The following is a 24,350-nucleotide window of genomic DNA, read 5'->3' as shown; positions in this document are numbered from 1 at the left end:
ACACGCCCTCAAAAACGCTCTCTCTCTTTCTCCCTGCTCAGGTCTGCGTTCAGCACGATCTTGGAATTTGTCAGGACAAACAACTATCTGAGTCACAAACTACGCAATCAACGGTGAATTACTGAGCGTCGTTTGTATGACGCAAAACGCAGCAGAAAGGACATGGACGGCAGAAAGGGGGTCGTGCGGGAAGGCGAGAGCCATCATCGCCGCTAGCGCGGCTTTAATCGTTTTTACGTTTCCAAGATAGTAATTAAGAAATTTGTATCCACTCTCATAAAACCTTAGTTTAATAAATAGTATTTTTCTACCTATTTCCCGTGAAGTCAGGTGATTAATTTCTTGTAGCATTTTAGGACGACCCTTTTTGGCATGGTTATCCTCCATTAATTTTTTTTTTTCTTGCAGATCTATAAGCTTTTTCTCACTTTTTTTTTTTTTTCTATGGCTTTAATTTGTCCTCTCAAGACTGCTTTAGAAGCATCCCAAAGGAGACGGAGACTTTTCTCCAGATGAGTCTTGATGTTGTGCGACATTTTTTCTTGAAACAAAGGGTCATTTTTTATTTTTGTTGATTTGATTGGGTTCATTATGCCATTCACATTGAAGGATGCGACTTGTAACACTTCTGGTGCCATTGGGTTGATTGTATTCAAATCAAATCAAATCATCAAATCAATTTATTTTTGTAAGGCCCAAAATCACAACAACAGTTGCCTCTGAGGGCCACAGGGAGAAATGAATCAACAATGTCTGTGGTGGCGATGAAGTCAGACAATGTCTGTGGTGGCGAGGGACGATGTCCCAGGGTCCTCTGTCCTTAGACTCTCCTTCTCGGCCAGGACAAACTACAAAAAAACCTCTTTGGGAAAAAAGCGTAGAAACCTGGAGGAGTTCCAGTGAAGGAGAGATCCGACTCTCACAGACGGACAGACGGACACAAGGAGGAGGTATTGATCTTATGGTTGAAAACTCTTGAATATTTTTAATCTCTCAGAAACAACAAACTCACACAAGAACCATAAGAACACAAAACAGCTGAAAGTGTAAAAAAGAAAACAAAGGGTTCTTGCTGGAAACGGGCATTCGAAATATGACCCCGCCCTCAATCATACAGGAAGTCAGCCATATTGGAACAAAAATGGCGCTGACACCTCAGCTGGAGGAGCAGCGGCTTTACCCCGAGCTCCCCCGTGTGGCCGAGCTGGTTGGGCAAACTCCCATGAACCCTGGAGCACCCGATGGAGAGTCTAGAGCTGGTCCAGTGTTGCACCACCAGGACCTAAACCACTCTGTCCTCCTGAATCAGAGGTTATGTGAGTCAATTTCAATTTTAAAGCTAGTTTCTGCAGCAGCGGAGAAAAGCGTGCACACAGCCCATCACCTAAACTGGAAGTCTTTGGAACAACATATTATTTTTGACAATGCGGTCGAGTTGCAACTTAAAGGTGGAATGGATGATTATTTTCAGCAATTTTTTTTATCATATTTCCTTGTGGCGTGGATAAATCATTTGTCCTGCCACTTATCAATCATAAAACGCACCTACCGCTCACCTGCAGCCGCGTGCGGTTCGTCCCCACGTTTCCGCGTGCCTAAGCGCATGGATCTATCATAATATAGTTCCCTCAGTGTACGGGACAAAATGAAGACGGAGAAAGACAGTTCGAGCTGACGCAGAAGTGGACAGAAATCTACGGGAGACAAGATATGCGATGCGCTCCGTTGCGCTAATAAACAAACACACGTGTGTGTTGTATCAGTCCGCACGGGGGAGTGCGCATGCGCACTTCCGCCTGCGTTCTCAAATCGCCAAAAAATCGTCCATTTCGCCTTTAAGAGCTGAACGCCAAGGTGAAGAAACTGTCCTCGGAGAATGAGGCTTTGAAGAGCAAGATTCTGGATTTGGAGTCTAGACTAAGGGTTTTCCTGAGACAGAGTTCATCTGGTTATTACATTGTAGGACCTTTCTGTTGTTTTGAAGAGACCCTGATGACAGCTCTATGACCAATTTGTTTTGGGCATCTGACTTTACATCTTAAAAAACATGACTATGGTAATGAGGATGCTAAACAGAAAGGACGCGGTGTAATACCTCATTTGTCCAGGAGTGTTCCATTGTAGAAAAAGATTCAGTTGCAGTGATCTGGACACATGACATTCTCTATCTGTGGATATAGTCTGAGAACTCATCTTAATCTGACCTGTATAATCCCTGTTTATCTATTTATTTTATTTGCACTGTTTTAACCTCTCCTGAAACAAATCTGTTGGCTGGCTGCATCTCCCTCTTCACTGATGAGTAATGGATTAAAATCACCATTTCCATTTCTGATCAAAACGCTGTTGTATTTTAAAGGTAAATATAACCTTAAACCTCTATTTCTGTATAATGAGAGACTTTCATTTGAACAGAAATGGCCTCCTTCAAATCAAATCAAATCAAATCAATTTATTTTTGTAAGGCCCAAATTCACCCCCGTCACCCCCACCTGCCGCACTGCCAACCTCAGCAACCTCCGCCCCCCCACCCCTGCGCCCCCATCCATCTCCGCGCCCCCATCCATCTCCCTTGCACTGCTGAACTGCCGCTCCCTCTCCAACAAATCACCTGTTATATCTGAACTGCTACTGGACAATAACATTGATCTGCTTCTCCTCTGTGAAACATGGCAACAGCCCCTGGACTTCTATGCTCTCAACCAAGCCACTCCCTCCAACTACACTTACACTGCCAAACCCCGCCTCTCCGGGCGTGGGGGAGGTCTTGCTGTTATTCATAAAAAATCTACATCCATCACTGAACTGAACCTCAACCTTCCATCCATCTCATCATTTGAATACCTCGCCTTCTCCCTCCCCAACTCTATCACCGCTATCCTGATCTATCGTCCCCCAAAGCCCCACCCCTCTTTCCTCACTGAATTGTCTGAACTCCTCACCATCGCATCCTCTCTCTCTGCCCGCCTCCTACTCACTGGTGACTTCAACATCCACATTGACTGCCCCAACGCCCCACTGACATCCGACTTCCTCTCTCTCCTGGACTGCTTCCATCTCACCCAACATATTGACTTCCCCACCCATACCAAAGGCCACACTCTGGACTTAGTCTGTTCCTCTCTCCTATCCATATCTAAGCCCCACCCCCTCCCCTTCCCACTCTCTGATCATCTCTGCATCCTTTTCTCCGCCCCCCTACCCTCGCCCCACAAGCCCAAAAAACGCACCATCACCTACCGCAATATCAAGTCAGTCAACCCCCTCACGCTCTCCCAGCTCATATCCTCTGCTTTCCCCCCAGACTCCCCCCCCTCTTCCCCCGACGACTATGCTGTCATGCTCAACACCACCCTCTCCGACTCCCTTGACTCCCTAGCCCCCTGGAAAACCTCCTCTGTCTCATACATCAACCCCGCCCCCTGGTACACCCCTGAACTCCGCACCATGAAGCAGACTGGCCGCCAACTCGAACGACTCCTCAAAAGAACCCGCCTCACCGTCCACGCCGAAGCTTTCAAATTACACATCTCCTCCTACCGTGACGCTCTCCAAGCCGCCAAATCTGCCCACCTCTCCACCCTCATCAACAGCTCCCACCGGAGCCCTCGCACCCTGTTCTCCACCGTCAACAAGCTGCTCCAGCCACCGGACATCACTCCACCCTCCTCCCCTGACCTCTGCAACTCTTTCCTCCTTGCCTTCAATGACAACATTTCCAAAATCAACAGCTCCATGACTGCCGTCTCCATTAACTCCATCACCACCCCCACCCCTGCCCCCCCTCCTCTCCCTGACCACCCACCCTTCCCTGCCCTCACCACCTTCTCCTCTGTTAACTCCTCTCATATCATAGACCTCATCACCGCTTCCAAAACCACCACCTGCTCTCTCGACCCCCTCCCAACGAATCTAACCAAGGCCTGCCTCCCTGCTCTCATCCCCCATCTCACCACCCTCTTCAACCAGTCTTTATCCCTCGGCCATGTTCCTTCCATCTACAAACTGGCCTCCATCACCCCCATCCTCAAAAAACCCACCCTAGACTCCGCCAACCTCTCCAACTACCGCCCCATCTCCAACCTGCCGTTCCTCTCAAAAACGCTGGAACGCATCGTCGCCGCCCAACTTCACACCCACCTCCAGTCAAACAACCTCTATGAACCCCTCCAATCTGGCTTCCGCCGACTTCACAGCACTGAAACAGCCCTGGTCAAAGTACTCAACGATCTCCTCACCTCTGCAGACTCCGGGGCCCTCAACATCCTGTTACTACTAGACCTCAGCGCAGCCTTTGACACTATAAACCATTCCATCCTCCTACAAAGGCTGCGCCAACTGGGTGTTGAGGGCTCTGCACTTGACTGGCTCACATCCTACCTCACCAACAGGCAAGAGTTCATTTCCCTCTCCGGTCACTCATCCACCCTCTCCCCAGTAACGCAGGGGGTCCCCCAGGGCTCAGTCCTCGGCCCCCTCCTCTTCATCTGCTACATCTTCCCCCTTGGTCACATCCTCCGCCAACTCAACCTGGACTTTCACTGCTACGCTGACGACACCCAGATATACCTCACCACCAAATCCACCCAAAACCCTCCCCTCAGCCACATCCAAACCTGCATCTCTACAATAAAATCATGGCTCACTCTCAACTTCCTCAAACTGAACAGTGACAAAACAGAGCTCCTCCTCATTGGCACCAAATCCACTCTCAATAAAACTGGTCCCTTTTCACTCAGCATCGACACCTCGACCATCACCCCCTCTACCCTGGTACGCAATCTCGGTGTCATCATGGACCCCACCCTCTCCTTCACTCCCCATGTCAGCCACATTGTCAAGACCTCATACTTCCACCTCCGCCGCATCGCCAAAATCCGACACTGCCTCACCCTCCCCGCTGCTGAATCCCTCATCCATGCCTTCATCTCCTCCCGCCTCCACTACTGCAACTCCCTCCTCACTGGCATCTCCTCCCATTCCCTCCACAGACTCCAAATGGTCCAAAACTCCGCTGCCCGCCTCCTCACCCACACCCGCCTCCTCACCCACACCCGCCTCCTCACCCACACCCGCCTCCTCACCCACACCCGGTCTCGTGATCACATCACTCCCGTTCTCCGCTCTCTCCACTGGCTCCCCATCAAGCAGCGCATAAACTTTAAAATACTCCTCCTCACCTTCAAAGCTCTTCAACACCTCTCCCCCTCCTACCTGTCTGACCTCCTCATCCCCCACCGCCCCTCCCGAGCTCTCCGATCCTCCTCCTCTCTCACCCTGACTGCACCAACATCCCGACTCAAAACTTTTGGCGACAGAGCATTCTCCCGAACAGCACCCCGACTCTGGAACTCCCTCCCCCAACCTGTCCGCCACTCTCCCTCACTCACAACATTCAAATCCCGCCTAAAAACATACCTCTTCACCCAAGCCTATGACCTCCCCTACCCCTAGCCTCCTCTACCCCATTGCCTACTCTTCTACCCCCTGTTACATCCCCATCTTTTTCTCTCTACTTCTTCTGTCTCGTTCATTTTATCTGTATATTAATGTGTTCTGTACGTGTTGTCCCCCCTGTCTGTAAATACCCCCCCCCTTTTTTATTATGTTCAGCGTCTTTGGGTCACTGAAAAGCGCTATATAAATAAAAGTTATTATTATTATTATTATTATTATTATTCACAACAACAGTTTCCTCTGAGGGCCACAGTGAGAAATTAATCAACAATGTCTGTGGTGGCGAGGGACGATGTCCCAGAGTCCTCTGTCCTTAGACCCTGCTTCTGTCCTTAGACCCTCCTTCTGTCCTTAGACCCTCCTTAGACCCTGCTTCTGTCCTCAGACCCTCCTTCTGTCCTTAGACCCTCCTTAGACCCTCCTTCTGTCCTTAGACCCTCCTTCTGTCCTTAGACCCTCCTTAGACCCTCCTTCTGTCCTTAGACCCTCCTTCTGTCCTTAGACCCTCATTCTGTCCTTAGACCCTGCTTCTGTCCTTAGACCCTCCTTCTGTCCTTAGACCCTCCTTCTGTCCTTAGACCCTCCTTCTGTCCTTAGACCCTCCTTCTGTCCTTAGACCCTCCTTCTGTCCTTAGACCCTCCTTCTGTCCTTAGCCCCTCCTTCTGTCCTTAGACCCTCCTTCTGTCCTTAGACCTTACACCCTCCTTCTGTCCTTAGACCCTCCTTCTGTCCTTAGACCATCTTTCTGTCCTTAGACCCTCCTTCTGTCCTTAGACCATCCTTCTGTCCTTAGATCCTCCTTCTGTCCTTAGACCATCCTTCTGTCCTTAGCTCCTCCTTCTGCAGGAAAAACTACAAAAAAACTCCTTGGGAAAAAGTATAAACCTGGAGGAGTTCCACATGAAGGAGATCTGACTCCTACAGACAGTCGAGAGAGAGACAGAGGAGCTGGAGCCACTGGAGGAGAACCAGTTCTTCAGGAGGAGAACCAGTTCTTCAGGAGGAGAACCAGTTCTTCAGGAGGAGATCCAGTTCTTCAGGAGGAGAGCCGGTTCTTCAGGCAGATGAAGAACCGTCCATACGGGGTAGAGACGGCTTCACCAGAGACTCGAGAAGCATCTGAGTCCACAGGTCCTCGGAGTGAGAGAAGAAGAAGAAAAGGCAATGAAAAGTTTGCGAGTGGAATTAAATATGAAATATAGTTTGATAGAATAAGTGTTTATCAGAGGATAGAGCTCAAGCTGCCATACTTCCCCCAGAGTTGGTCCTAGGGCAGCGGAGTTGTGGCCTAGGGAAGTATCTAGTTCCTTAAGACGAGGGCCCCTCATTTTTTGATCTTTTATATAATCAAGTTTTTGTTCAGTGCATGTTCATGGCCTGAACCCGGTTGGTTTTCACTTTACCTTTACTTTTGTTTTATGCTTCTGTAATTTTTGAGAGTTTTGTAGCATTTACTTTTTATTCATTTTTTCTGTTGAGTTCTGCTTTACCAGTGTCTCTGTTTTCAACCTTTTGTTTTCCATTATAAAACTGGAGTTAGAGTCACCTGATTGTGTTTTACATTGTGCCCATTTGCAAATGAACCTGTTACAATTGTTTCTGTTTTCTAAAACAAATATATTCTGAGGGCAGTGGGGGGCCTGGTACTGGAGAGCTGTTTCATCTCTAACAGGGTCTTGCTCCCCGTTTTTTTTTTTTTTTTTTGGGAGAAACAAATAATTTAAAAGCAAATGGCAGAAAGGTGTAGCAGTGCGTCCGGTCTCACCTTTGCCATATCTAGAAGTATCTGTTCATAAGAAACTTATTTAAAATAATATCAGAAGACCTAATGAACCTAATCGGGTAATCACTCCTTTTTAAGACTGAATTAAAGAGGGTGAATCACCAGTGTACAGCCAAAACAAGTGTTTATTTTACAATATAATTGATGGGGGGAATACAACATTTTCATTTACAAAAATGGTCTGTCTGATGTCTTCTTCCAGTGGTGTTGTTCATGTTCTACAGGGCCTTGGGTTATTGCTACGTTGAAGTGCATTCCCAGTTTAATTAGCCATGATGCATTTAGCCTGCACCAGCTCTTTATTATACACACATGGGCCGTCCTATTCAGCTGCTTATGCATGGTCAAATATCACAACATATAATAAGGAAGTGGATATGTGTCCGCTGACAGTTCTCCTGTGCTTTGCTTCCGCAGGTTCGATTTGTCAGACCGAGACAAGTTCTTTGACAGCAAGACCAGGAGCTCGATCGTAAGTATTAGTATTTAAAGAGGTTTGGGTTGCAGCCAATCTATACTGTTTCAATCAGTGTTACAGCTAGTCTACCATACAGCTAATTCAATATACAATTTTACACAGACACAGGACATAGAATGAACACATTGCAATTAAACCACACTTGAATATGACCTTCATGCTCTAGAGTCTATGGGCTTCTACTTGGACAGAACACTACAGGATTAAAATCTCTAAACTTTCATCTCTAAATTCTCCCTCCATCTTTTTGTTAAGACATACCACATTAGTCCCTGACAGGACAATGACGCCTGGCTCACCCTGCTCCTGGCCCAGCTCTGACTGTTGTGTTGGAGTGGTGTTCTTATTGGATTCATTGGATTGCTCACATTAGGACCAGAGTTCTGTGGTGCTGTTGCAGTCACTGTATTTGATAGTGCACTCACGAGACCATGACCTCACACAATAACTAACAATTAATACAGGGGAAAACGCAGCGCTCTTCTCGTGCTTTTAATGTTATGGAAAGATACACCTTGTGCAATGTAAGATTATGATCGTGTTGTTATAATTAGTTTTGGAATATCAGACCTGGCCCACGTTGTTGTACTACACAGTAAAGAGTAAATCCCTTGTTGGTTGCTAAGGATGGGTCTAGTTGGGGTCTGAGTATGGTTGAATAGTTAGAGATCCAGTCACCTTTGGATGAAGCTGCAGAAAAGCATCACTGTTTAATTGCACTATATATATATATATACATTTGCGTTCAATATACTATAGCGTCTATAGTATAGACTCACATATGATATAGACAATGAGAACATCATTCCTTGAGGAGAAGTATTGATTCAACCATATGCTGTTTGCAGGTGTGCGAGGTTTTGAAGAGAACAAGATGCACCCGGGCCAAATACAACATGGGTAATGTCTTCTCTTTCTCCGCAGCACAATAACATGGCATTCTGTCAAAGTTCTGTGTAATGACTCAAAGCAAATAGGATGGCTATTACTTTTTGCCCTAGAAGAAACTAGGCTAAATGTGAATATGTATTTTTAAGATCATTGTGAGCCAAATTCAAATAGTTTACTTTAAGATGATGCTGAGAGAACTCACAACACACTCTTAAAAACCCAATTTCCATCCTAAATGAGAGCTGCGCCAACTTGGAGAACATGCAGCTGCAAACTCCATGTTACTCACATAGCTTTTTATTTACATGAAAATCCATATTATGTGCTAAGAAAAGTCCTTTAAACTTCAGGATATGGGCTCCACAGCACATGTGAAACTGTGACGGAGCGAGGACTATTGCTGTTTTACAACTTCAGCAGGAATCAAAATGTCCAACAACACACATGAGCACACTCAGTGGAAGCATTGGTCACTGACTTATTAAGATAATCCAGAGTTTTATCCCATTGAATGCAAAGACGTTTCTGTAATAATGGGGCAGGGTGCGCACAGAAGATGGCCGGGACAGACTGGGACCGCTGACAAGACCATATCACCACTGATCATACTTTAGTATCCACCATTATTTTTATATACAAATCATTTTGTTTTCTTTTTTGAAATATACATAAACATAGAACAAAAAATACAACCAATACAACAAATGTATCAATAATAATAACAATAAAAGGCCCTCGCCCCCCTTGCGACCGCGGGGTTTGAGCCACTGCAAAGAGAACACCTCTAATCCCCAGGCCTCCTTCACAAACAGTACAAACTTTATACTACTACAGTTTGAGATAGAGTCATGTCCCCATTGGCTGCACACTGTTCTGTGGGATGTGACAAAGTCATTTTCTTCCTCCCATTCCAAATGCTTGTAAGCCGAAGTCTACGGAAATATTTGTCACCCTGCCACGGTAAAATTCTTGCCATCTTTGGCTTTTTTGTTCGGAATGGCAAGAAGGATGTCTGTGATAAATTCAATTTGTCTACGTCAAAGTACATTTTTGGACTTTATTCAAATGTTCAAGGGGGCGCTGTTTACTCCTTTGTAAGATATAGCTATATATACTGTTTATCATTACGTTTAGCTCATAATTTTGCAAAAAAATTATATTCATGCCGGAAAAAAGGAAATTATTCACCGGCAATACGCAACTTTTAACAGTAATTTTTTTTTTTAAAGAAAAATGTATTAACCTATTTTTTTTTTTGGGACACCAAAAACAATATTTTTCACAGATCTTTAATGAAGGGTTGTATCAAAATCACTTTAACACGAGTATTTTGTTGGCAATAATTGAAAAAATTGAGAACGGTGGCAATGTCATGTCACCGTTTCATGTGCAATCTATGTGCTGTCGTGACACATATTCATGTGCAATTACTGTCGGGATCACATGCAATGGTATTTATTTATTTATTTGTCTATGGGAGTTTTTATTTATTTATAGGAGATCTTCAACTGAAAGTGTTTTTCAGACTTCCTATAAGTGATCTGTTCTTCTGTATCTACCTCTGTATCTACCTGCGTTGCACCAATGAAATTTCCCCATGTGGGACAATAAAGGAATATCTTATCTTATCTTATCTTATCTTATCTTAATGTCAAAAACAGTCCGCACTGCAACTTTGTGAACTTTAGTCAAACATTTTTAGCAATAGTACAGTCCCAAAACACAGGACAGTGGTTTACCTCCTGGTGCCACATTTTTTCCAACAGTTTTCATTTCCTTGTGAATAATGAGCACTATGACATGGTGTTATAAAGAAACGTGACATTTTTCCAACAGAATTCCCTCCTGACATGTGATTTTGTGGATGTACACGCAATTTCCCACACTTAATCTGTCAAAACAAGATAACCTTCTCTTTTCCATTTGGTTTTAATATATTCAGTAGAGTATTTGTCCAGATTAGCAATGTTATGATATAATTTAGATATAATATATATAGATATTCCCCTTGAAAGTTCTGATTTATAAGCCTTGATAAAAATATCAGTCTGAGGATTATAATGGTGATTAATTTGTTTAATTTCTTGGTTATGCTAACTCCTTATTTGTAAAAACCCATAAAAGTCCAGTTTCTCCAAGCCAAAGAATTCCTCAAACGTATAAAAGCTTTTCATGTCATTATTTTTTACAATCATGTAGAAAATCTTTATCCATCCATCCATTTTCTTCCGCTTATCCGGGGCCAAGTCGCGGTAGCAGCAGTCTCAGCAGGGACTCCCAGACTTCCCTCTACCCAGGGAAGCACCCCCCAAAGGACACCTCGAGGGACACGGTCGAAAGCCTTCTCCAGATCCACAAAGCACATGTGACTGTGCAAACTCCCATGAACCCTGGAGCACCTGATGGAGGGTATAGAGCTGGTCCAGTGTTCCACCACCAGGACCTAAACCACTCTGTCCTCCTGAATCAGAGGTTCTATCAGTCAGATTCTCCTCTCCTGGACCTGGAATAGACCTTACGGGAGGCTGAGGAGTGTGATCCTTCTGTAGTTGGAACACACCCTCTGGTCCCCCTTTTTGAACAGAGGGACCACCACCCCGGTCTGCCAGTCCAGAGGCACGGTCCCCGACCGCCACGCCATGTTGCAGAGACGTGTCAGCCAAGACAGTCCTACAACATCCAGAGACTTTAGGTCCTCAGGATCTCATCCACCCCCAGAGCCACTGAGGAGCCACTGAGGAGCCACAGAGGAGCCAACAACCTCAGTGACTTCAGCTTGGGTGATGGACGAGTCAGCCTCCGAGTCCTAAGTCTCTACTTCCTCTTCGGAAGACGTGACTGAATGATTAAGGAGGTCCTCAAAGTATTCCTTCCACCGTCCGACGACATCCCCAGTCGAGGTCAACAGGCCTCCACCCGCATTGTACACGTGATGGTGAAGCACTGCTTTCCCCTCCTGAGGCGCCGGACGGTTTGCCAGAATTTCTTTGGGGCCGACCAATAGTCCCTCACCATGGCCTCCCCGAACTCCTTCCATCCCCGGGTTTTTGCCTCTGCGACAGCACGAGCCGCGGCTCGCTTGGCCTGTCGATACCTGTCAATGACCTCAGGAGACCTACAAGCCAGAGTGGCCTTATAGGCCTCCATCTTCAGCCTGACGGCATCCCTTACTTCCGGTGTCCATTACCGGTTTCGGCCGTTGCCGCCACGACAGGCACCGGAGGAGACCTTGCGACCACAGCTCCGATCAGCCGCATTGACAATGGAGGTGGAGAACATGGTCCACTCTGACTCAATGTCCCCAGCCTCCCCCGGGACTTGGGAGAAGCTCTCCCGGAGGTGCGAGTTGAAGACCCTACTGACAGAGGGCTCCGCAAGACGTTCCCAACAGACCCTCACAATGCACTTGGGTCTGCCAAGTCTGTACAGCTTCCTCCTCCGCCAGCGGATCCAACTCACCACCAGGTGGTGATCGGTTGACAGCTCTGCCCCTCTCTTCACCCGAGTGTCCTAGACCAGGGGCCCCCAACTTTTTTTGCACCACGGACCGGAATAATGTGGGTTTTATTTTCACGAACCGGTGCCAGTTTATGCGCGAAAGTGGGCGGGGCTTAGGCTTCCATTCGATTCACGTCGGAAGGGGCGTTTGTACATTATTAAGTGTTCTTTTCCAAAAGATCCAAATGTGAGTAACATAAGGTCCAGTTCCACGTGTCCTCACTGTTCTTCTGACTGAAGCTCAGCACATCAGTATGGCAGAGTTGTTCCCTCAAATATACGTTTAAGATCACCATCATTTTCAATCTCCAACTGCTGATCCTCTTGTTACACATGCTCCTGATCCTTTTGTTGCACATGCTCCTGATCCTCTTGTTGCACATGCTCAATTCGCCCGCTTTAATCACAAATGGGTCGTGGATCCATCACGTGCAGTTCATGGATCTTTTGCGCATGGGAAGCAGCTCAAACTCTTGTAAAAGTAAAAACAGGTGATCGCGCAGCAGTAGCAGAATGCTGGCCCAGGAGACGTGTCCTCCAAAATCCCCGCTGACTCCTCGTCTGCTCCTCGTCTGCTCCTCACTTGGCCTTTTCCCCTTTGCAAAAACGCTCTCCAAAGACTTTTGTTATTTACTCATTTCCGCTAGCTTTTGGTTCTACTTTTGGGCAGCGCGTTTGATGCGACGCATCCGCGATGATGTATCATGTATAATGCAGTATCAGTGATGTTCTCACGCAGGACAAGAGCAGAGATATAATATACTTCCATTATATTGAATGGATTTCATTGGCAATTTCCTATAAGGCTTTTCATGATATATCCACAGACGAGCTCATTAGTGTCATGTGTGACAGGCAAAAGTTACGTCAGAGAAGATGCGTCACTGAGAGATTATTTCCAGTTTTTGTGCGGCCCGGTAGCAAACGCATTGCGGACCGGTAGCGGTCCCCGGCCCCCCTGTCCTAGACAATATATCTAGTCGGAAACCGCTCATCTCCCGCACAAGCTCAGGCTCTTAACCCCCCAGCGAGGTGACGTTCCATGTCCTCAGACTCAGATTCTGTGTCCGGAGATCTGGTCGTCGAGGCCCCTGGCATCGATCGCCGCCCAGATCTCTCCCTTATGTATCCTCCTGCAGGTGGTGGGTCCATGGGAGGACGGCCCCATGTCGCTCGTTCGGGCTGTGCCCCGCCGGGCCCGTGGGGAAGGCCCGGCTACCAGGCGCTCGCAATCGAGCACCCCACCAACCACAGGCCTGGCTCCGGGATGTGACCCCGGTAACGCCAATCCGGGCGATTTAACTGGCCTTGTTGTTGTACTCATCATAAAGGGCTTCTGAACCGCTCTTGGTCTGATCCGTCACCTAGGACCTGTTTGCCTTGGGAGACCAGGGGCTTGAAGCCCCCGACAACATAGCTCCTGGGATAACAAAAATAATAAATAGAAAATCTTTATTCCTTTTGTTATCCAGAATTTAAATCTCTCTAGTTTAAGATTTTAACATATTTGTTTAGTTTGTGTCTTTTGATCAGCTCCTTCCACGTTGTAAGCACAGATTTTACCCAGGGATTCTTAACTTCCTAAAAATAGCTCAAGCGTCTGTCATCTGCCAGTAAGGCTTGTCCAGGAACGCCCGCCACAACATTACTCTCAATATTTTTCCATTGAGCTTCATATTCTGGGTCACACCCGCATCGCTCTGATTTGAGCCGAAATAAAGTCATTTTTTAGATAAAATCCAACCTGCTTTTTCTTTTTCTTTTGATAGTTGTAGAGTTTCACAGGTTTTGTCTGCAATATGAGCTGCACGTTCTGTGACACAAGCGTGCGTGTAACTGTGTGGTGCATTACAGGAATCACCAGTCTACTGGCCAATGGCATCTACAGCGCTGCTTACCCGCTCCACGATGTGAGTCCAGCAATCCACAAAAACCTGCTTATTTTATACAGCAATTATACCATCCATGTACAGTACCTGTAACATATATCAAGATAAGCTGTGTAATGGAGAAAATGGCAAAAATGTAATTATGATATTTTTGCAGATGGTGAAGTGTAATTCACCTTTACATTACATTTATTATTCATACGGTGAAGAATGTATTTTGTCCCAAAGTAAAGGGGGGTTAATCTTGCTTGTGATTTTGCTTGCAGGGCGACATTGAGGGTATGACGGTAGAGCCCAATGACAGGAAGGTGAGTGGTTCTGTCCGGCCTATCCACCATCATAAGCCATTTAACCACCCAAGTGTCTCCACTCTTTTAAATGAACCTGCCCCTTAAAGAGGTCCAAAGTGGGCTGTGAAAAGTACTAGGGTTTGTGCTACACACTAAGAGATGATTGGATTAAAGAGTGCACAGACTCACGGCAAATGTATTTGTAGAGCACAATTTGTACACAAAGTAATTCAAAGTGGTTCATAAAATAATAAGAAAAATAATGTCTTCAGAGTAGGTCCTGTCCACCAGCAGGAGGCCGGTCCATGTTTAGTCCTGACTCTGGCACCAGCAGGAGGCCGGTCCGTGTTTAGTCCTGACTCTAGCACCAGCAGGAGGCCGGTCCATGTTTAGTCCTGACTCTGACACCAGCAGGAGGCCGGTCCATGTTTAGTCCTGACTCTGGCACCAGCAGGAGGCCGGTCCATGTTTAGTCCTGACTCTGGCACCAGCAGGAGGCCGGTCCATGTTTAGTCCTGACTCTGGCACCAGCAGGAGGCCGGTCCGTGTTTAGTCCTGACTCTGGCACCAGCAGGAGGCCGGTCCATGTTTAGTCCTGACTCTGGCACCAGCAGGAGGCCGGTCCATGTTTAGTCCTGACTCTGGCACCAGCAGGAGGCCGGTCCATGTTTAGTCCTGACTCTGGCACCAGCAGGAGGCCGGTCCATGTTTAGTCCTGACTCTGGCACCAGCAGGAGGCCGGTCCATGTTTAGTCCTGACTCTGGCACCAGCAGGAGGCCGCTCCATGTTTAGTCCTCACTCTGGCACCAGCAGGAGGCCGGTCCATGTTTAGTCCTGACTCTGGCACCAACAAGAGGCCGGTCTGTGTTTAGTCCTGACTCTGGCACCAGCAGGAGGCCGGTCCATGTTTAGTCCTGACTCTGGCACCAGCAGGAGGCCGGTCCGTGTTTAGTCCTGACTCTAGCACCAGCAGGAGGCCGGTCCATGTTTAGTCCTGACTCTGACACCAGCAGGAGGCCGGTCCATGTTTAGTCCTGACTCTGGCACCAGCAGGAGGCCGGTCCATGTTTAGTCCTGACTCTGGCACCAGCAGGAGGCCGGTCCATGTTTAGTCCTGACTCTGGCACCAGCAGGAGGCCGGTCCGTGTTTAGTCCTGACTCTGGCACCAGCAGGAGGCCGGTCCATGTTTAGTCCTGACTCTGGCACCAGCAGGAGGCCGGTCCATGTTTAGTCCTGACTCTGGCACCAGCAGGAGGCCGGTCCATGTTTAGTCCTGACTCTGGCACCAGCAGGAGGCCGGTCCATGTTTAGTCCTGACTCTGGCACCAGCAGGAGGCCGGTCCATGTTTAGTCCTGACTCTGGCACCAGCAGGAGGCCGCTCCATGTTTAGTCCTCACTCTGGCACCAGCAGGAGGCCGGTCCATGTTTAGTCCTGACTCTGGCACCAACAAGAGGCCGGTCTGTGTTTAGTCCTGACTCTGGCACCAGCAGGAGGCCGGTCCATGTTTAGTCCTGACTCTGGCACCAGCAGGAGGCCGGTCCGTGTTTAGTCCTGACTCTGGCACCAGCAGGAGGCCGGTCCATGTTTAGTCCTGACTCTGGCACCAGCAGGAGGCCGGTCCATGTTTAGTCCTGACTCTGGCACCAGCAGGAGGCCGGTCCATGTTTAGTCCTGACTCTGGCACCAGCAGGAGGCCGGTCCGTGTTTAGTCCTGACTCTGGCACCAGCAGGAGGCCGGTCCATGTTTAGTCCTGACTCTGGCACCAGCAGGAGGCCGGTCCATGTTTAGTCCTGACTCTGGCACCAGCAGGAGGCCGGTCCATGTTTAGTCCTGACTCTGGCACCAGCAGGAGGCCGGTCCATGTTTAGTCCTGACTCTGGCACCAGCAGGAGGCCGGTCCATGTTTAGTCCTGACTCTGGCACCAGCAGGAGGCCGCTCCATGTTTAGTCCTCACTCTGGCACCAGCAGGAGGCCGGTCCATGTTTAGTCCTGACTCTGGCACCAACAAGAGGCCGGTCTGTGTTTAGTCCTGACTCTGGCACTAGCAGGAGGGCAGTCCATGTTTAGTCTTGACTCTGGCACCAGCAGGAGGCCGCTCCATGTTTAGACCTGACCCTGAGGTTCATATGGCACTAACATGTCCGAGATGTACTTTGGTGCTAGGCCATGGAGAGACTTGTACACTTTACACTTGTTTGCTTTAAAGTCTCTTCTCTGAGCCACAGGGGGCAGTGCAGAGACCTGAGAACAGGACTAATGTGATGCACTTCCTGATTCTAGTCAGGACCCGAGCAGCAGTGTTCTGGATGTACTGCAGCTGTTTTACAACTCGTTTGGAGAGGCCAGTGAGCAGGCCGTTACAGTCTAATCTACTGGAGACCAACGCATGGATAAGTCTCTCCAAGTCTGGTTTAGACACTATATTTTTGATTTTGGCAATGTTTTTTCGATGGTAAAAAGCTGCTGATGTTATTGGTTTGATGTGTTAAAGTTCAAGTCTGAGTCCATTATTACCCCCAGATTTCTAACTTGTAGGCTTGTAGGTTTTAGAGCGAGACTCTGGAGGTGACGCTAACACTTCCTCTCGACCTTAACTAGTTTAGTGAAGCCCACCCAGTGTTCAGAACATGATCATGAACATGTGTACCTGCTCTCTCCCCAGCTGCTGTACGAGGAGTGGGCCAGTTACAGTGTTTTCTACAAGTACCAGCCTGTCGGACTCATCAGGTTAGACCAACAGCGGGTTTCACTTTAACTCAATAGGACACTGTCACTGTCCAGTTCTGTGCCAGCCCATAGAAAGAATGACCCATGTGGGCTTTATAGAGGGGTTTAAAGTCAAGCAAATGATGCATCAACACACTTAATGCAGTGTATCTACTTTATTTAATACAGTCGGAAACACAACTTGTAATAACATACAAAGCACTTTGTAACAACCTCCAATACCATGTAATTACCTAGTACTTGAAGTAAGAAGTATCAGGTTCCATGTTTTTCAAGGTTGTTTCACAGTGTATGACATATTATTATTATTACAGTATATTACACAGTGTTCCATATTGTGTTGTTACAGGTTATTACAGAGTGCACTAAGATGTACATAATGTGCAGTGTAAAATTGTTTTGTCAAGTGGTACAAATCTTGACTACTGTACTACACAACCATTTACATAAGGGAACATGTCCCATAGGTTATTTCTACTTCATATGTACAGATTAATAGAAAGTGGATACGAAGTGACGTGACACACTTGTTGTTTTTCCATCTTGAGGATGTGTCCCACATGCTCACTGTGGGCCTGTCAACAGAAAGTCTCAAAACAAAAGATTCCTCTTCTATAACAATCCCAAAAACCCGGTTTGTCCAGAAATGTATTACTGTGGTCAGGAAGGACCAGTGGAGTTGCAGAACTCACTCCAGGCTGAGGCTGAGCTGTTTGTTTCAGTTAGCAGCTATCTAATGCTAGTTTACATATTATTGCGTGGCTATGTAGAAAAAGATTCGGTTGTTCTCATCCGAGAGTCATACTCAATCTGCGAATCAAGACCAGGAACTCAAATATTTATCAGTCTGGAGTGATTTCTGCAAGTCCACTGGTCCTTCCTGACCACAGTAATACATTTCTGGACAAACCGGGTTTTTGGGAATGTTACAGAGGAATCTTTTGTTTAGAATCGAGTCCAAGTGAATAACTGAATCTTTATCTATAATGGAATATTCCTGGACGAAAAAGGGATTACACCCACATTGAGTGGCTATGCAAAGCCTACTTTCAGACAGTTTTAACAAGCCTAATTTCCAACTATCCGGGTGTTACATTTTAGGATCAGACACAAAGTTCCGTGCTCTTGAAAGGGCTTGTCCTGTGTCCAAGGGCTTTTAAGTGTCTGTGACTCTAGATAAGGATCAAAGCCCATAACTTTTGTCTTCTTGAAGTATTGATGTTTTTCATTTTCAATTTTATGCACTCCTTTTCATGACTATCTATCAGTGAAGCGTTAACAGCATGCAGCTATGTCTTCAAAATGGTGCAAACAAATAGTCTAAGTCTGAAATGAATAGGTTAGATTTGAGGTGTAGGGCCTTGGAGATTTCGGCTTGTTTTAATTATTGGACCTATCAGACACGTTCATCTAAAATACATGTCTCTCTGTTGTGAGAAAACAAGTGATGGTATTTTGAGTGACCATAGAATCATCTTTGTGTTTGCCTGTAGGAAGTACTTTGGGGAGAAGGTGGGCCTGTACTTTGCTTGGCTGGGAGTCTACACACAGATGCTGATCCCTGCAGCTCTTGTCGGAGTTGTAGTGTTTTTGTATGGCTGTGCCTCTGTGGATGACAACATACCAAGGTACACACTACGCACCCATCGGACACAACTAATACATTCAACACATTCTCGAGCCAGTGTTGCCATTATAAGGCTGTACTCAAATGTAATTTATAGTACACAATGTTGCATGGTGTTACTAAATGCAGACAGTGGGGTTGACTGGGCTCCACTTTAATCTCTGACAGCCAAAAGTGGGAATTTTCATTAAATCTGTACAAATGCTTAATACAAATTTCCCAGAAACGCAGTACAATGAAGTTGTGCTGAACAATCCAAATGAGTCTCGAGATAACACATTCATCTATCCAGATCCCATTCTAAAGACACACATGGCCTGCATGACCCTACTATTAAACAAACAAAGCTATTCTAACTTCTCCACTAACAAGACTGATAAATCAATCAATAGCCAAAAACAAATTCCCCAAAGCATTTAAAACCACCGTTGTTGCCTCAATCTACACAGAGGGAGATAAACAGGATTATAATAATTATACAAATTGTCTGCGAACACTCTGGCCTGGATTAAGTCCTAGTTAACAGAACGCATCAATAATACATCTCATACGCTTCTCACATTGGACGGCCACAAGGCTCTGACATGGCCCACTTCTCCCTGTACATAATGACCTGCCATCTGTGTGTGAGGATGTAAATGTCCAAATGTATGCAGATGACACAGTTCTTTATACGTTGGGGAAGGATGCAGAACAGGTTAACTTACAGAGGCTTTGGAGAAAGTAGCAAGGACATGAGTCATGTCTGACAAGAAACACTAAGACAACAGCAGTCATGTCAATAAATGTAAAAAATCGCCTTTTCCTTTGTTTCTGTTAAAGGGGAAGAGATACAAAATGTTACTGAGTTCCGGCTGTTCCCTTAGATCCCACTCTCACCTTCAAAAAACACACGAAGCAAATGTGTCAAAGCCTCAAATACAATATAAAAACATTTAAATGCATCAGAAACAGACAAACTTTGGAATCATCCCAGACCCTTTTAACGCCATGATCGTATCTCAATCTAGGATTTGAAAGAGACTGGCAGAATGGACAAACCAAATACATGTTTTCAGTGATGACCTGGATGACCTGGATGACCTGGATGACCTGGAGAGTCACAATCGTAGAGTAAACCTGCGGATTGCCGGTATTCACTGAAGGAAAAGATGTAGTCAAATCTATAGAGGCTTGAATCACCAAATATCTAGCTGAAGTTCTAAAGTTCCATAACTTCAATGATGAACAGTTATGGCAGCAGCCAAGACATTCAAACATAAACTCTCCACAAACTCACAAGTTCCTATCAAATAAGAGGTCTTATGTTCCCACGCAGTCCCGGTGCCTTTGAGATTTGAGCCCTCCGGTGGTCAAGGCCTTTAAATAAAGAAATCACTCTTGAAAGTTGTATTTTTGTTTTTCAATTGAAGGATCAAATTGAAAAAGGGAAAATCAAACTTTTTTGTAATTTTTTGTTAATCAAAACAAAAAATAATGTTTCCTTTTAAAAAAAACAAAAAACTACAAATCATACACGGATGAACCATGTACGGGATGTGTCCCTTTGTTGCTGCCAGTCCCTTCTGTGTGCTGTGTCATTGGACTGTATTCATTATTCTATCATGTATATTTTGTTTTATTTATGCCCATGAAGTTTGTATTATTATGATTGTCTCAGCCATATGGACACAGGTCGCTTTATGCTTGTTAGGTCTGAAATGTGGTCATTTTTGCCGACATGCCTCCTTGAACGCCATCCACGTTAGTTTTCCACGTCGGTTAGTGGGAAAAAGTAACTTTGCGAATGGTTCATCGGGAAAAAGAGCGGGATTTTCTAGCAGCTGGCTCAGATTTCTACTGTGGACACTGGATGAACCCCACACAGACCCTAACCCTAACCCTACATGTGGGAGTATCATCCAAGCTTTAGGCAGGTACCCACGCTGTGTTTTCAGCACACTAGTTCTGAAGTTTATTTGTTACGATTCTGGCCATTCTCAGAATGCTTCACTCCACCTCATATTTTGGCATGATCACAACTCTTGTTACAGTTCCACACCACATTTTCAGCAAATGACCTCCTCTTCTAGATGCTTTCTAAATACTGTGATGGTCGAGCTCTTCTAAAAGATGCTTGTTTGTGCTCAACCTTCGTTGTTCCAGTATGGAGATCTGCGATGCCCGGAACAACATCACCATGTGCCCACTGTGTGACCAAGCCTGCAGCTACTGGAAGCTGACCGACGCATGTGGCACTGCCCGGGCCAGCCACCTGTTCGATAACCCAGCAACAGTCTTCTTCTCCATCTTCATGGCTCTGTGGGGTGAGTTAGACGCACGATACAGCTCAAATGCAACAGCTCAACAATAACAGAATTTAACACAATATGTTCAGTGGAAATGAAAGTAAGAATTATAATATATCATTTATTTAAGTGTTGTTCTGTTTGTTACTTATCTTTAAACTGGCGTGCCCAAAACTGAAGTGCATCTGGTTATAGAGGTTAATGTACTCATTTTACTAAAGAATACTTAAACTAATTACATATCTATTCATATCTAATACCCAAAATGTTTCACAATTGTACTACATTTGTACTTGTTGGTTTGATATGGGGGAAGCTGTGACATAGAGTCATTCCATCCATACAGCAGTCCAAGCAGGGACTCCCAGACTTCCCCCTCCCCAGACAGTTCCTCCATCTCCTCCGGGGGGATCCCGAGGCGTTCCCAGGCCAGCCGAGAGACATAGTCCCTCCAGCGTGTCCTGGGTCTTCCCCGGGGCCTCTTCCCGGTGGGACATGTTGGTTGTCTGCTGTAGAACAGAAACTCGTCCTGGGTTAGGGTAACCCTCATTTGAGGGCCAAATGTGGCAGATTGGATCTGTGGGAAAACTGAAAGGGAAAAATACATGTGGCAGCGGGCGGCATGTGGTGGTCAGATGATGTGTCCAGTTTGAGGGGTTTGGAACCTGGAGTGACGGGGAGTTTCTAAGAGTTTAACATCCAGCAACTCTTCTGGTGATTTAAGGTAAAAACACATGCTCCAAACACCAGCAAAAGCAAAAGTGCTCCTTCAGACAACTGAACATCTGTACATTTTTGTGTAAATAAGTTTATTTTTATTCTTTACCTTATTTTATTCGTACATTCTTAATGTATGCATGCCATAGCTGTTCACATTTTAAGATGTTATTTAAATGCACATAAGCCTCATGCTTTTAAGGCACTCTGTGTCCAGTTCCATGCACTCATCGGAGAGATGAATGGGGGAAACTGGATTTACAATAAAAACAAAAAATAAAACAGAAGATGGCAAACAAGTGGTTTTGGGGAGGTAGAGGATCGGGACGTGGAGCCTGCTGGGAGATAATCGGGGGGCCCTCATTAAGAAAGGACTTCCTCCCTTCAGATTTCGGGTTCAATGCATGTTTTTGTGGTTTTGCAATTTACCTTGTCTTTTGTTTAAATGTTATGTAGTGCTTGTGTTTTGTTCGGCCAGAGAGTTTTGTAGCATTGGTAAGTACAACAATCTAAACAATTAACCTATAAGCATGGTAAAAGTTACGAGTAATATTCTTCAACATTAACGGCATATATTATACAAATATAAAGGAAAAATAGACACTGGCTAACGGTTACGGTGACAGCCAGACACACACACTGGCCCTGCAGCTGCAGAAATGTGCTTTAAAATCACAGTTTCACTCACATCATCCCAGAAAAGACGAACAGGAGATGAGAAAACAGGGAAAACCCAAGACAAGTAACACTACGGGACCTAAACAATGAGAGCTGATGGTCGGCGGCTCTAGTGGAAAACAGCCCGTCTCAAAAGCTAAAGAGGGTAACATGGCTGACAGGTCCGCAGCCCTTCCCCCGCTCCGGCCCCTATGTGGAAGCTTAGGGTTCCCCCTGGCGGAAGGAGAAAACTCTACAACAGTCGACTCTCATGTGAGAAATTAAACACAAAATGATGTAGCGTGACAAGGCGTCACTGATACTGGAAATGAGAACGGCAGTGGAACAGCCCGATTCGACCAATTTGAATGCGACACAAGGGAGATAAAAGCAGGGGGAGGAGCTGAGAGACAAAAGGGGCGGTAACCAGAGGGAGAACAGGAAGGGAGGAGGAAACCAAGAAGAGCAGAGTTAAAAGACTGTGAGTAAAAGTTTACGTCACCGTGACACAGACAATATAGATGAGCTGCAGACACTGAGCGCCGAGATGTGTTGACCCTGCGGATGGAGAGCAACAATATGTCTATATCTTAAAAGTAAGATACTGGATTTGGAGTCCAGGTCTCGTAGAAACAGTCTCAGACTTGTGAGAGTCCCTGAGGGAGAGGAGGGAAACAACACTGAACGTTTCCTGGAGAAGGTGATCCCAGAGCTCATTTTGGGGTCTGGAGTTGTGGCCAGACAATGAGGCATGCCCCACATAGATCCATCCATCTCTTGTTGCTGTTCAGTTCTCCACATTCCACATTTTCCTGAGGAGCACTTCTGCCTCTCTCTTTATTTTCAGCACAAATGTTTTTACCTTCAAAAATAACCAAAGGGTTGTTGCGGACAAAAAACAACGCCTCAATAATTTTCTCCTCTGGAATTCCTCACAGATGTGGCAAAACTTTTCTCGTTGTTTCCTCATATGGAATGTCTGGGGTAAAGAAGGCATTTGCCTTCATACTGGAGGTCTCCTTTAACTTGATGATTAAGAAACCTCATTATCAGGCCTCGTGGTTTATCAGTTGCTTGCCTTTTGTGGCCCAGGCGATGTGTTCTTTCAATTTTAAGAAACTTTGAAGAGTTCCACAGTGAAAGAGAGATCTGACTTCCTCAGACGGACAGGCTTCAATTTGCATATAGACTGTAGCACTGCAACCACTCAGGAGGAGAAGCAGTTCTTCAGGAGGAGAAGCAGTTCTTCAGGAGGAGAAGCAGTTCTTCAGGAGGAGAAGCAGTTCTTCAGGAGGAGAAGCAGTTCTTCAGGAGGAGAAGCAGTTCTTCAGGAGGAGAAGCAGTTCTTCAGGAGGAGAAGCAGTTCTTCAGGAGGAGAAGCAGTTCTTCAGGAGGAGAAGCAGTTCTTCAGGAGAAGCAGTTCTTCGGGAGGAGAAGCAGTTCTTCAGGAGGAGAAGCAGTTCTTCAGGAGGAGAAGCAGTTCTTCAGGAGGGAAACCAGTTCTTCTGGAGGAGAAGCAGTTCTTCAGGAGGAGAAGCAGTTCTTCGGGAGGAGAAGCAGTTCTTCGGGAGGAAAAGCAGTTCTTCGGGAGGAGAAGCAGTTCTTCAGGAGGTGAAGCAGTTCTTCAGGAGGAGAAGCAGTTCTTCAGGAGGGAAACCAGTTCTTCTGGAGGAGAAGCAGTTCTTCAGGAGGAGAAGCAGTTCTTCGGGAGGAGAAGCAGTTCTTCGGGAGGAAAAGCAGTTCTTCGGGAGGAAAAGCAGTTCTTCGGGAGGAGAAGCAGTTCTTCAGGAGGTGAAGCAGTTCTTCAGGAGGAGAAGCAGTTCTTCAGGAGGGAAACCAGTTCTTCGGGAGGAGAAGCAGTTCTTCAGGAGGAGAAGCAGTTCTTCAGGAGGAGAAGCAGTTCTTCAGGAAGGGAACCAGTTCTTCAGGAGGAGAAGCAGTTCTTCAGAAGGAGAAGCAGTTCTTCAGGAGGAGAAGCAGTTCTTCGGGAGGAGAAGCAGTTCTTCAGGAGGAGAAGCAGTTCAGTTCTTCAGGAAGAGAA

At 46.2% G+C, this 24,350-nt stretch overlaps 2 protein-coding genes across 2 annotated transcripts in view; both read left to right on the top strand.

The window, feature by feature from the left end:
• LOC140380761 (anoctamin-1-like) overlaps positions 1-14,090 on the top strand; it is a 64,036-nt gene extending 49,946 nt beyond the window's left edge. The window contains exons 5-7 of the mRNA XM_072464660.1: positions 7,659-7,713; positions 8,568-8,619; positions 13,963-14,090. Coding sequence (XP_072320761.1) covers positions 7,659-7,713; positions 8,568-8,619; positions 13,963-14,090 — 235 coding nt within the window. The remainder of the gene's footprint in view (positions 1-7,658; positions 7,714-8,567; positions 8,620-13,962) is intronic.
• A 179-nt stretch (positions 14,091-14,269) lies between these two features.
• Positions 14,270-24,350, top strand: part of LOC140380981 (anoctamin-1-like) — a 112,346-nt gene continuing 102,265 nt past the window's right edge. The window contains exons 1-4 of the mRNA XM_072464978.1: positions 14,270-14,305; positions 16,956-17,020; positions 18,514-18,648; positions 20,793-20,953. Coding sequence (XP_072321079.1) covers positions 14,279-14,305; positions 16,956-17,020; positions 18,514-18,648; positions 20,793-20,953 — 388 coding nt within the window. The 5' untranslated portion in view covers positions 14,270-14,278. The remainder of the gene's footprint in view (positions 14,306-16,955; positions 17,021-18,513; positions 18,649-20,792; positions 20,954-24,350) is intronic.

The sequence above is a fragment of the Eucyclogobius newberryi genome, unplaced genomic scaffold, assembly GCF_026437365.1.
Source record: "Eucyclogobius newberryi isolate DKJ021-1_F unplaced genomic scaffold, fEucNew1.0.hap1 SCAF_5, whole genome shotgun sequence".
Taxonomy (NCBI): Eukaryota; Metazoa; Chordata; class Actinopteri; order Gobiiformes; family Gobiidae; genus Eucyclogobius; species Eucyclogobius newberryi.
This window is presented reverse-complemented; position numbering and strand designations above follow the sequence as displayed.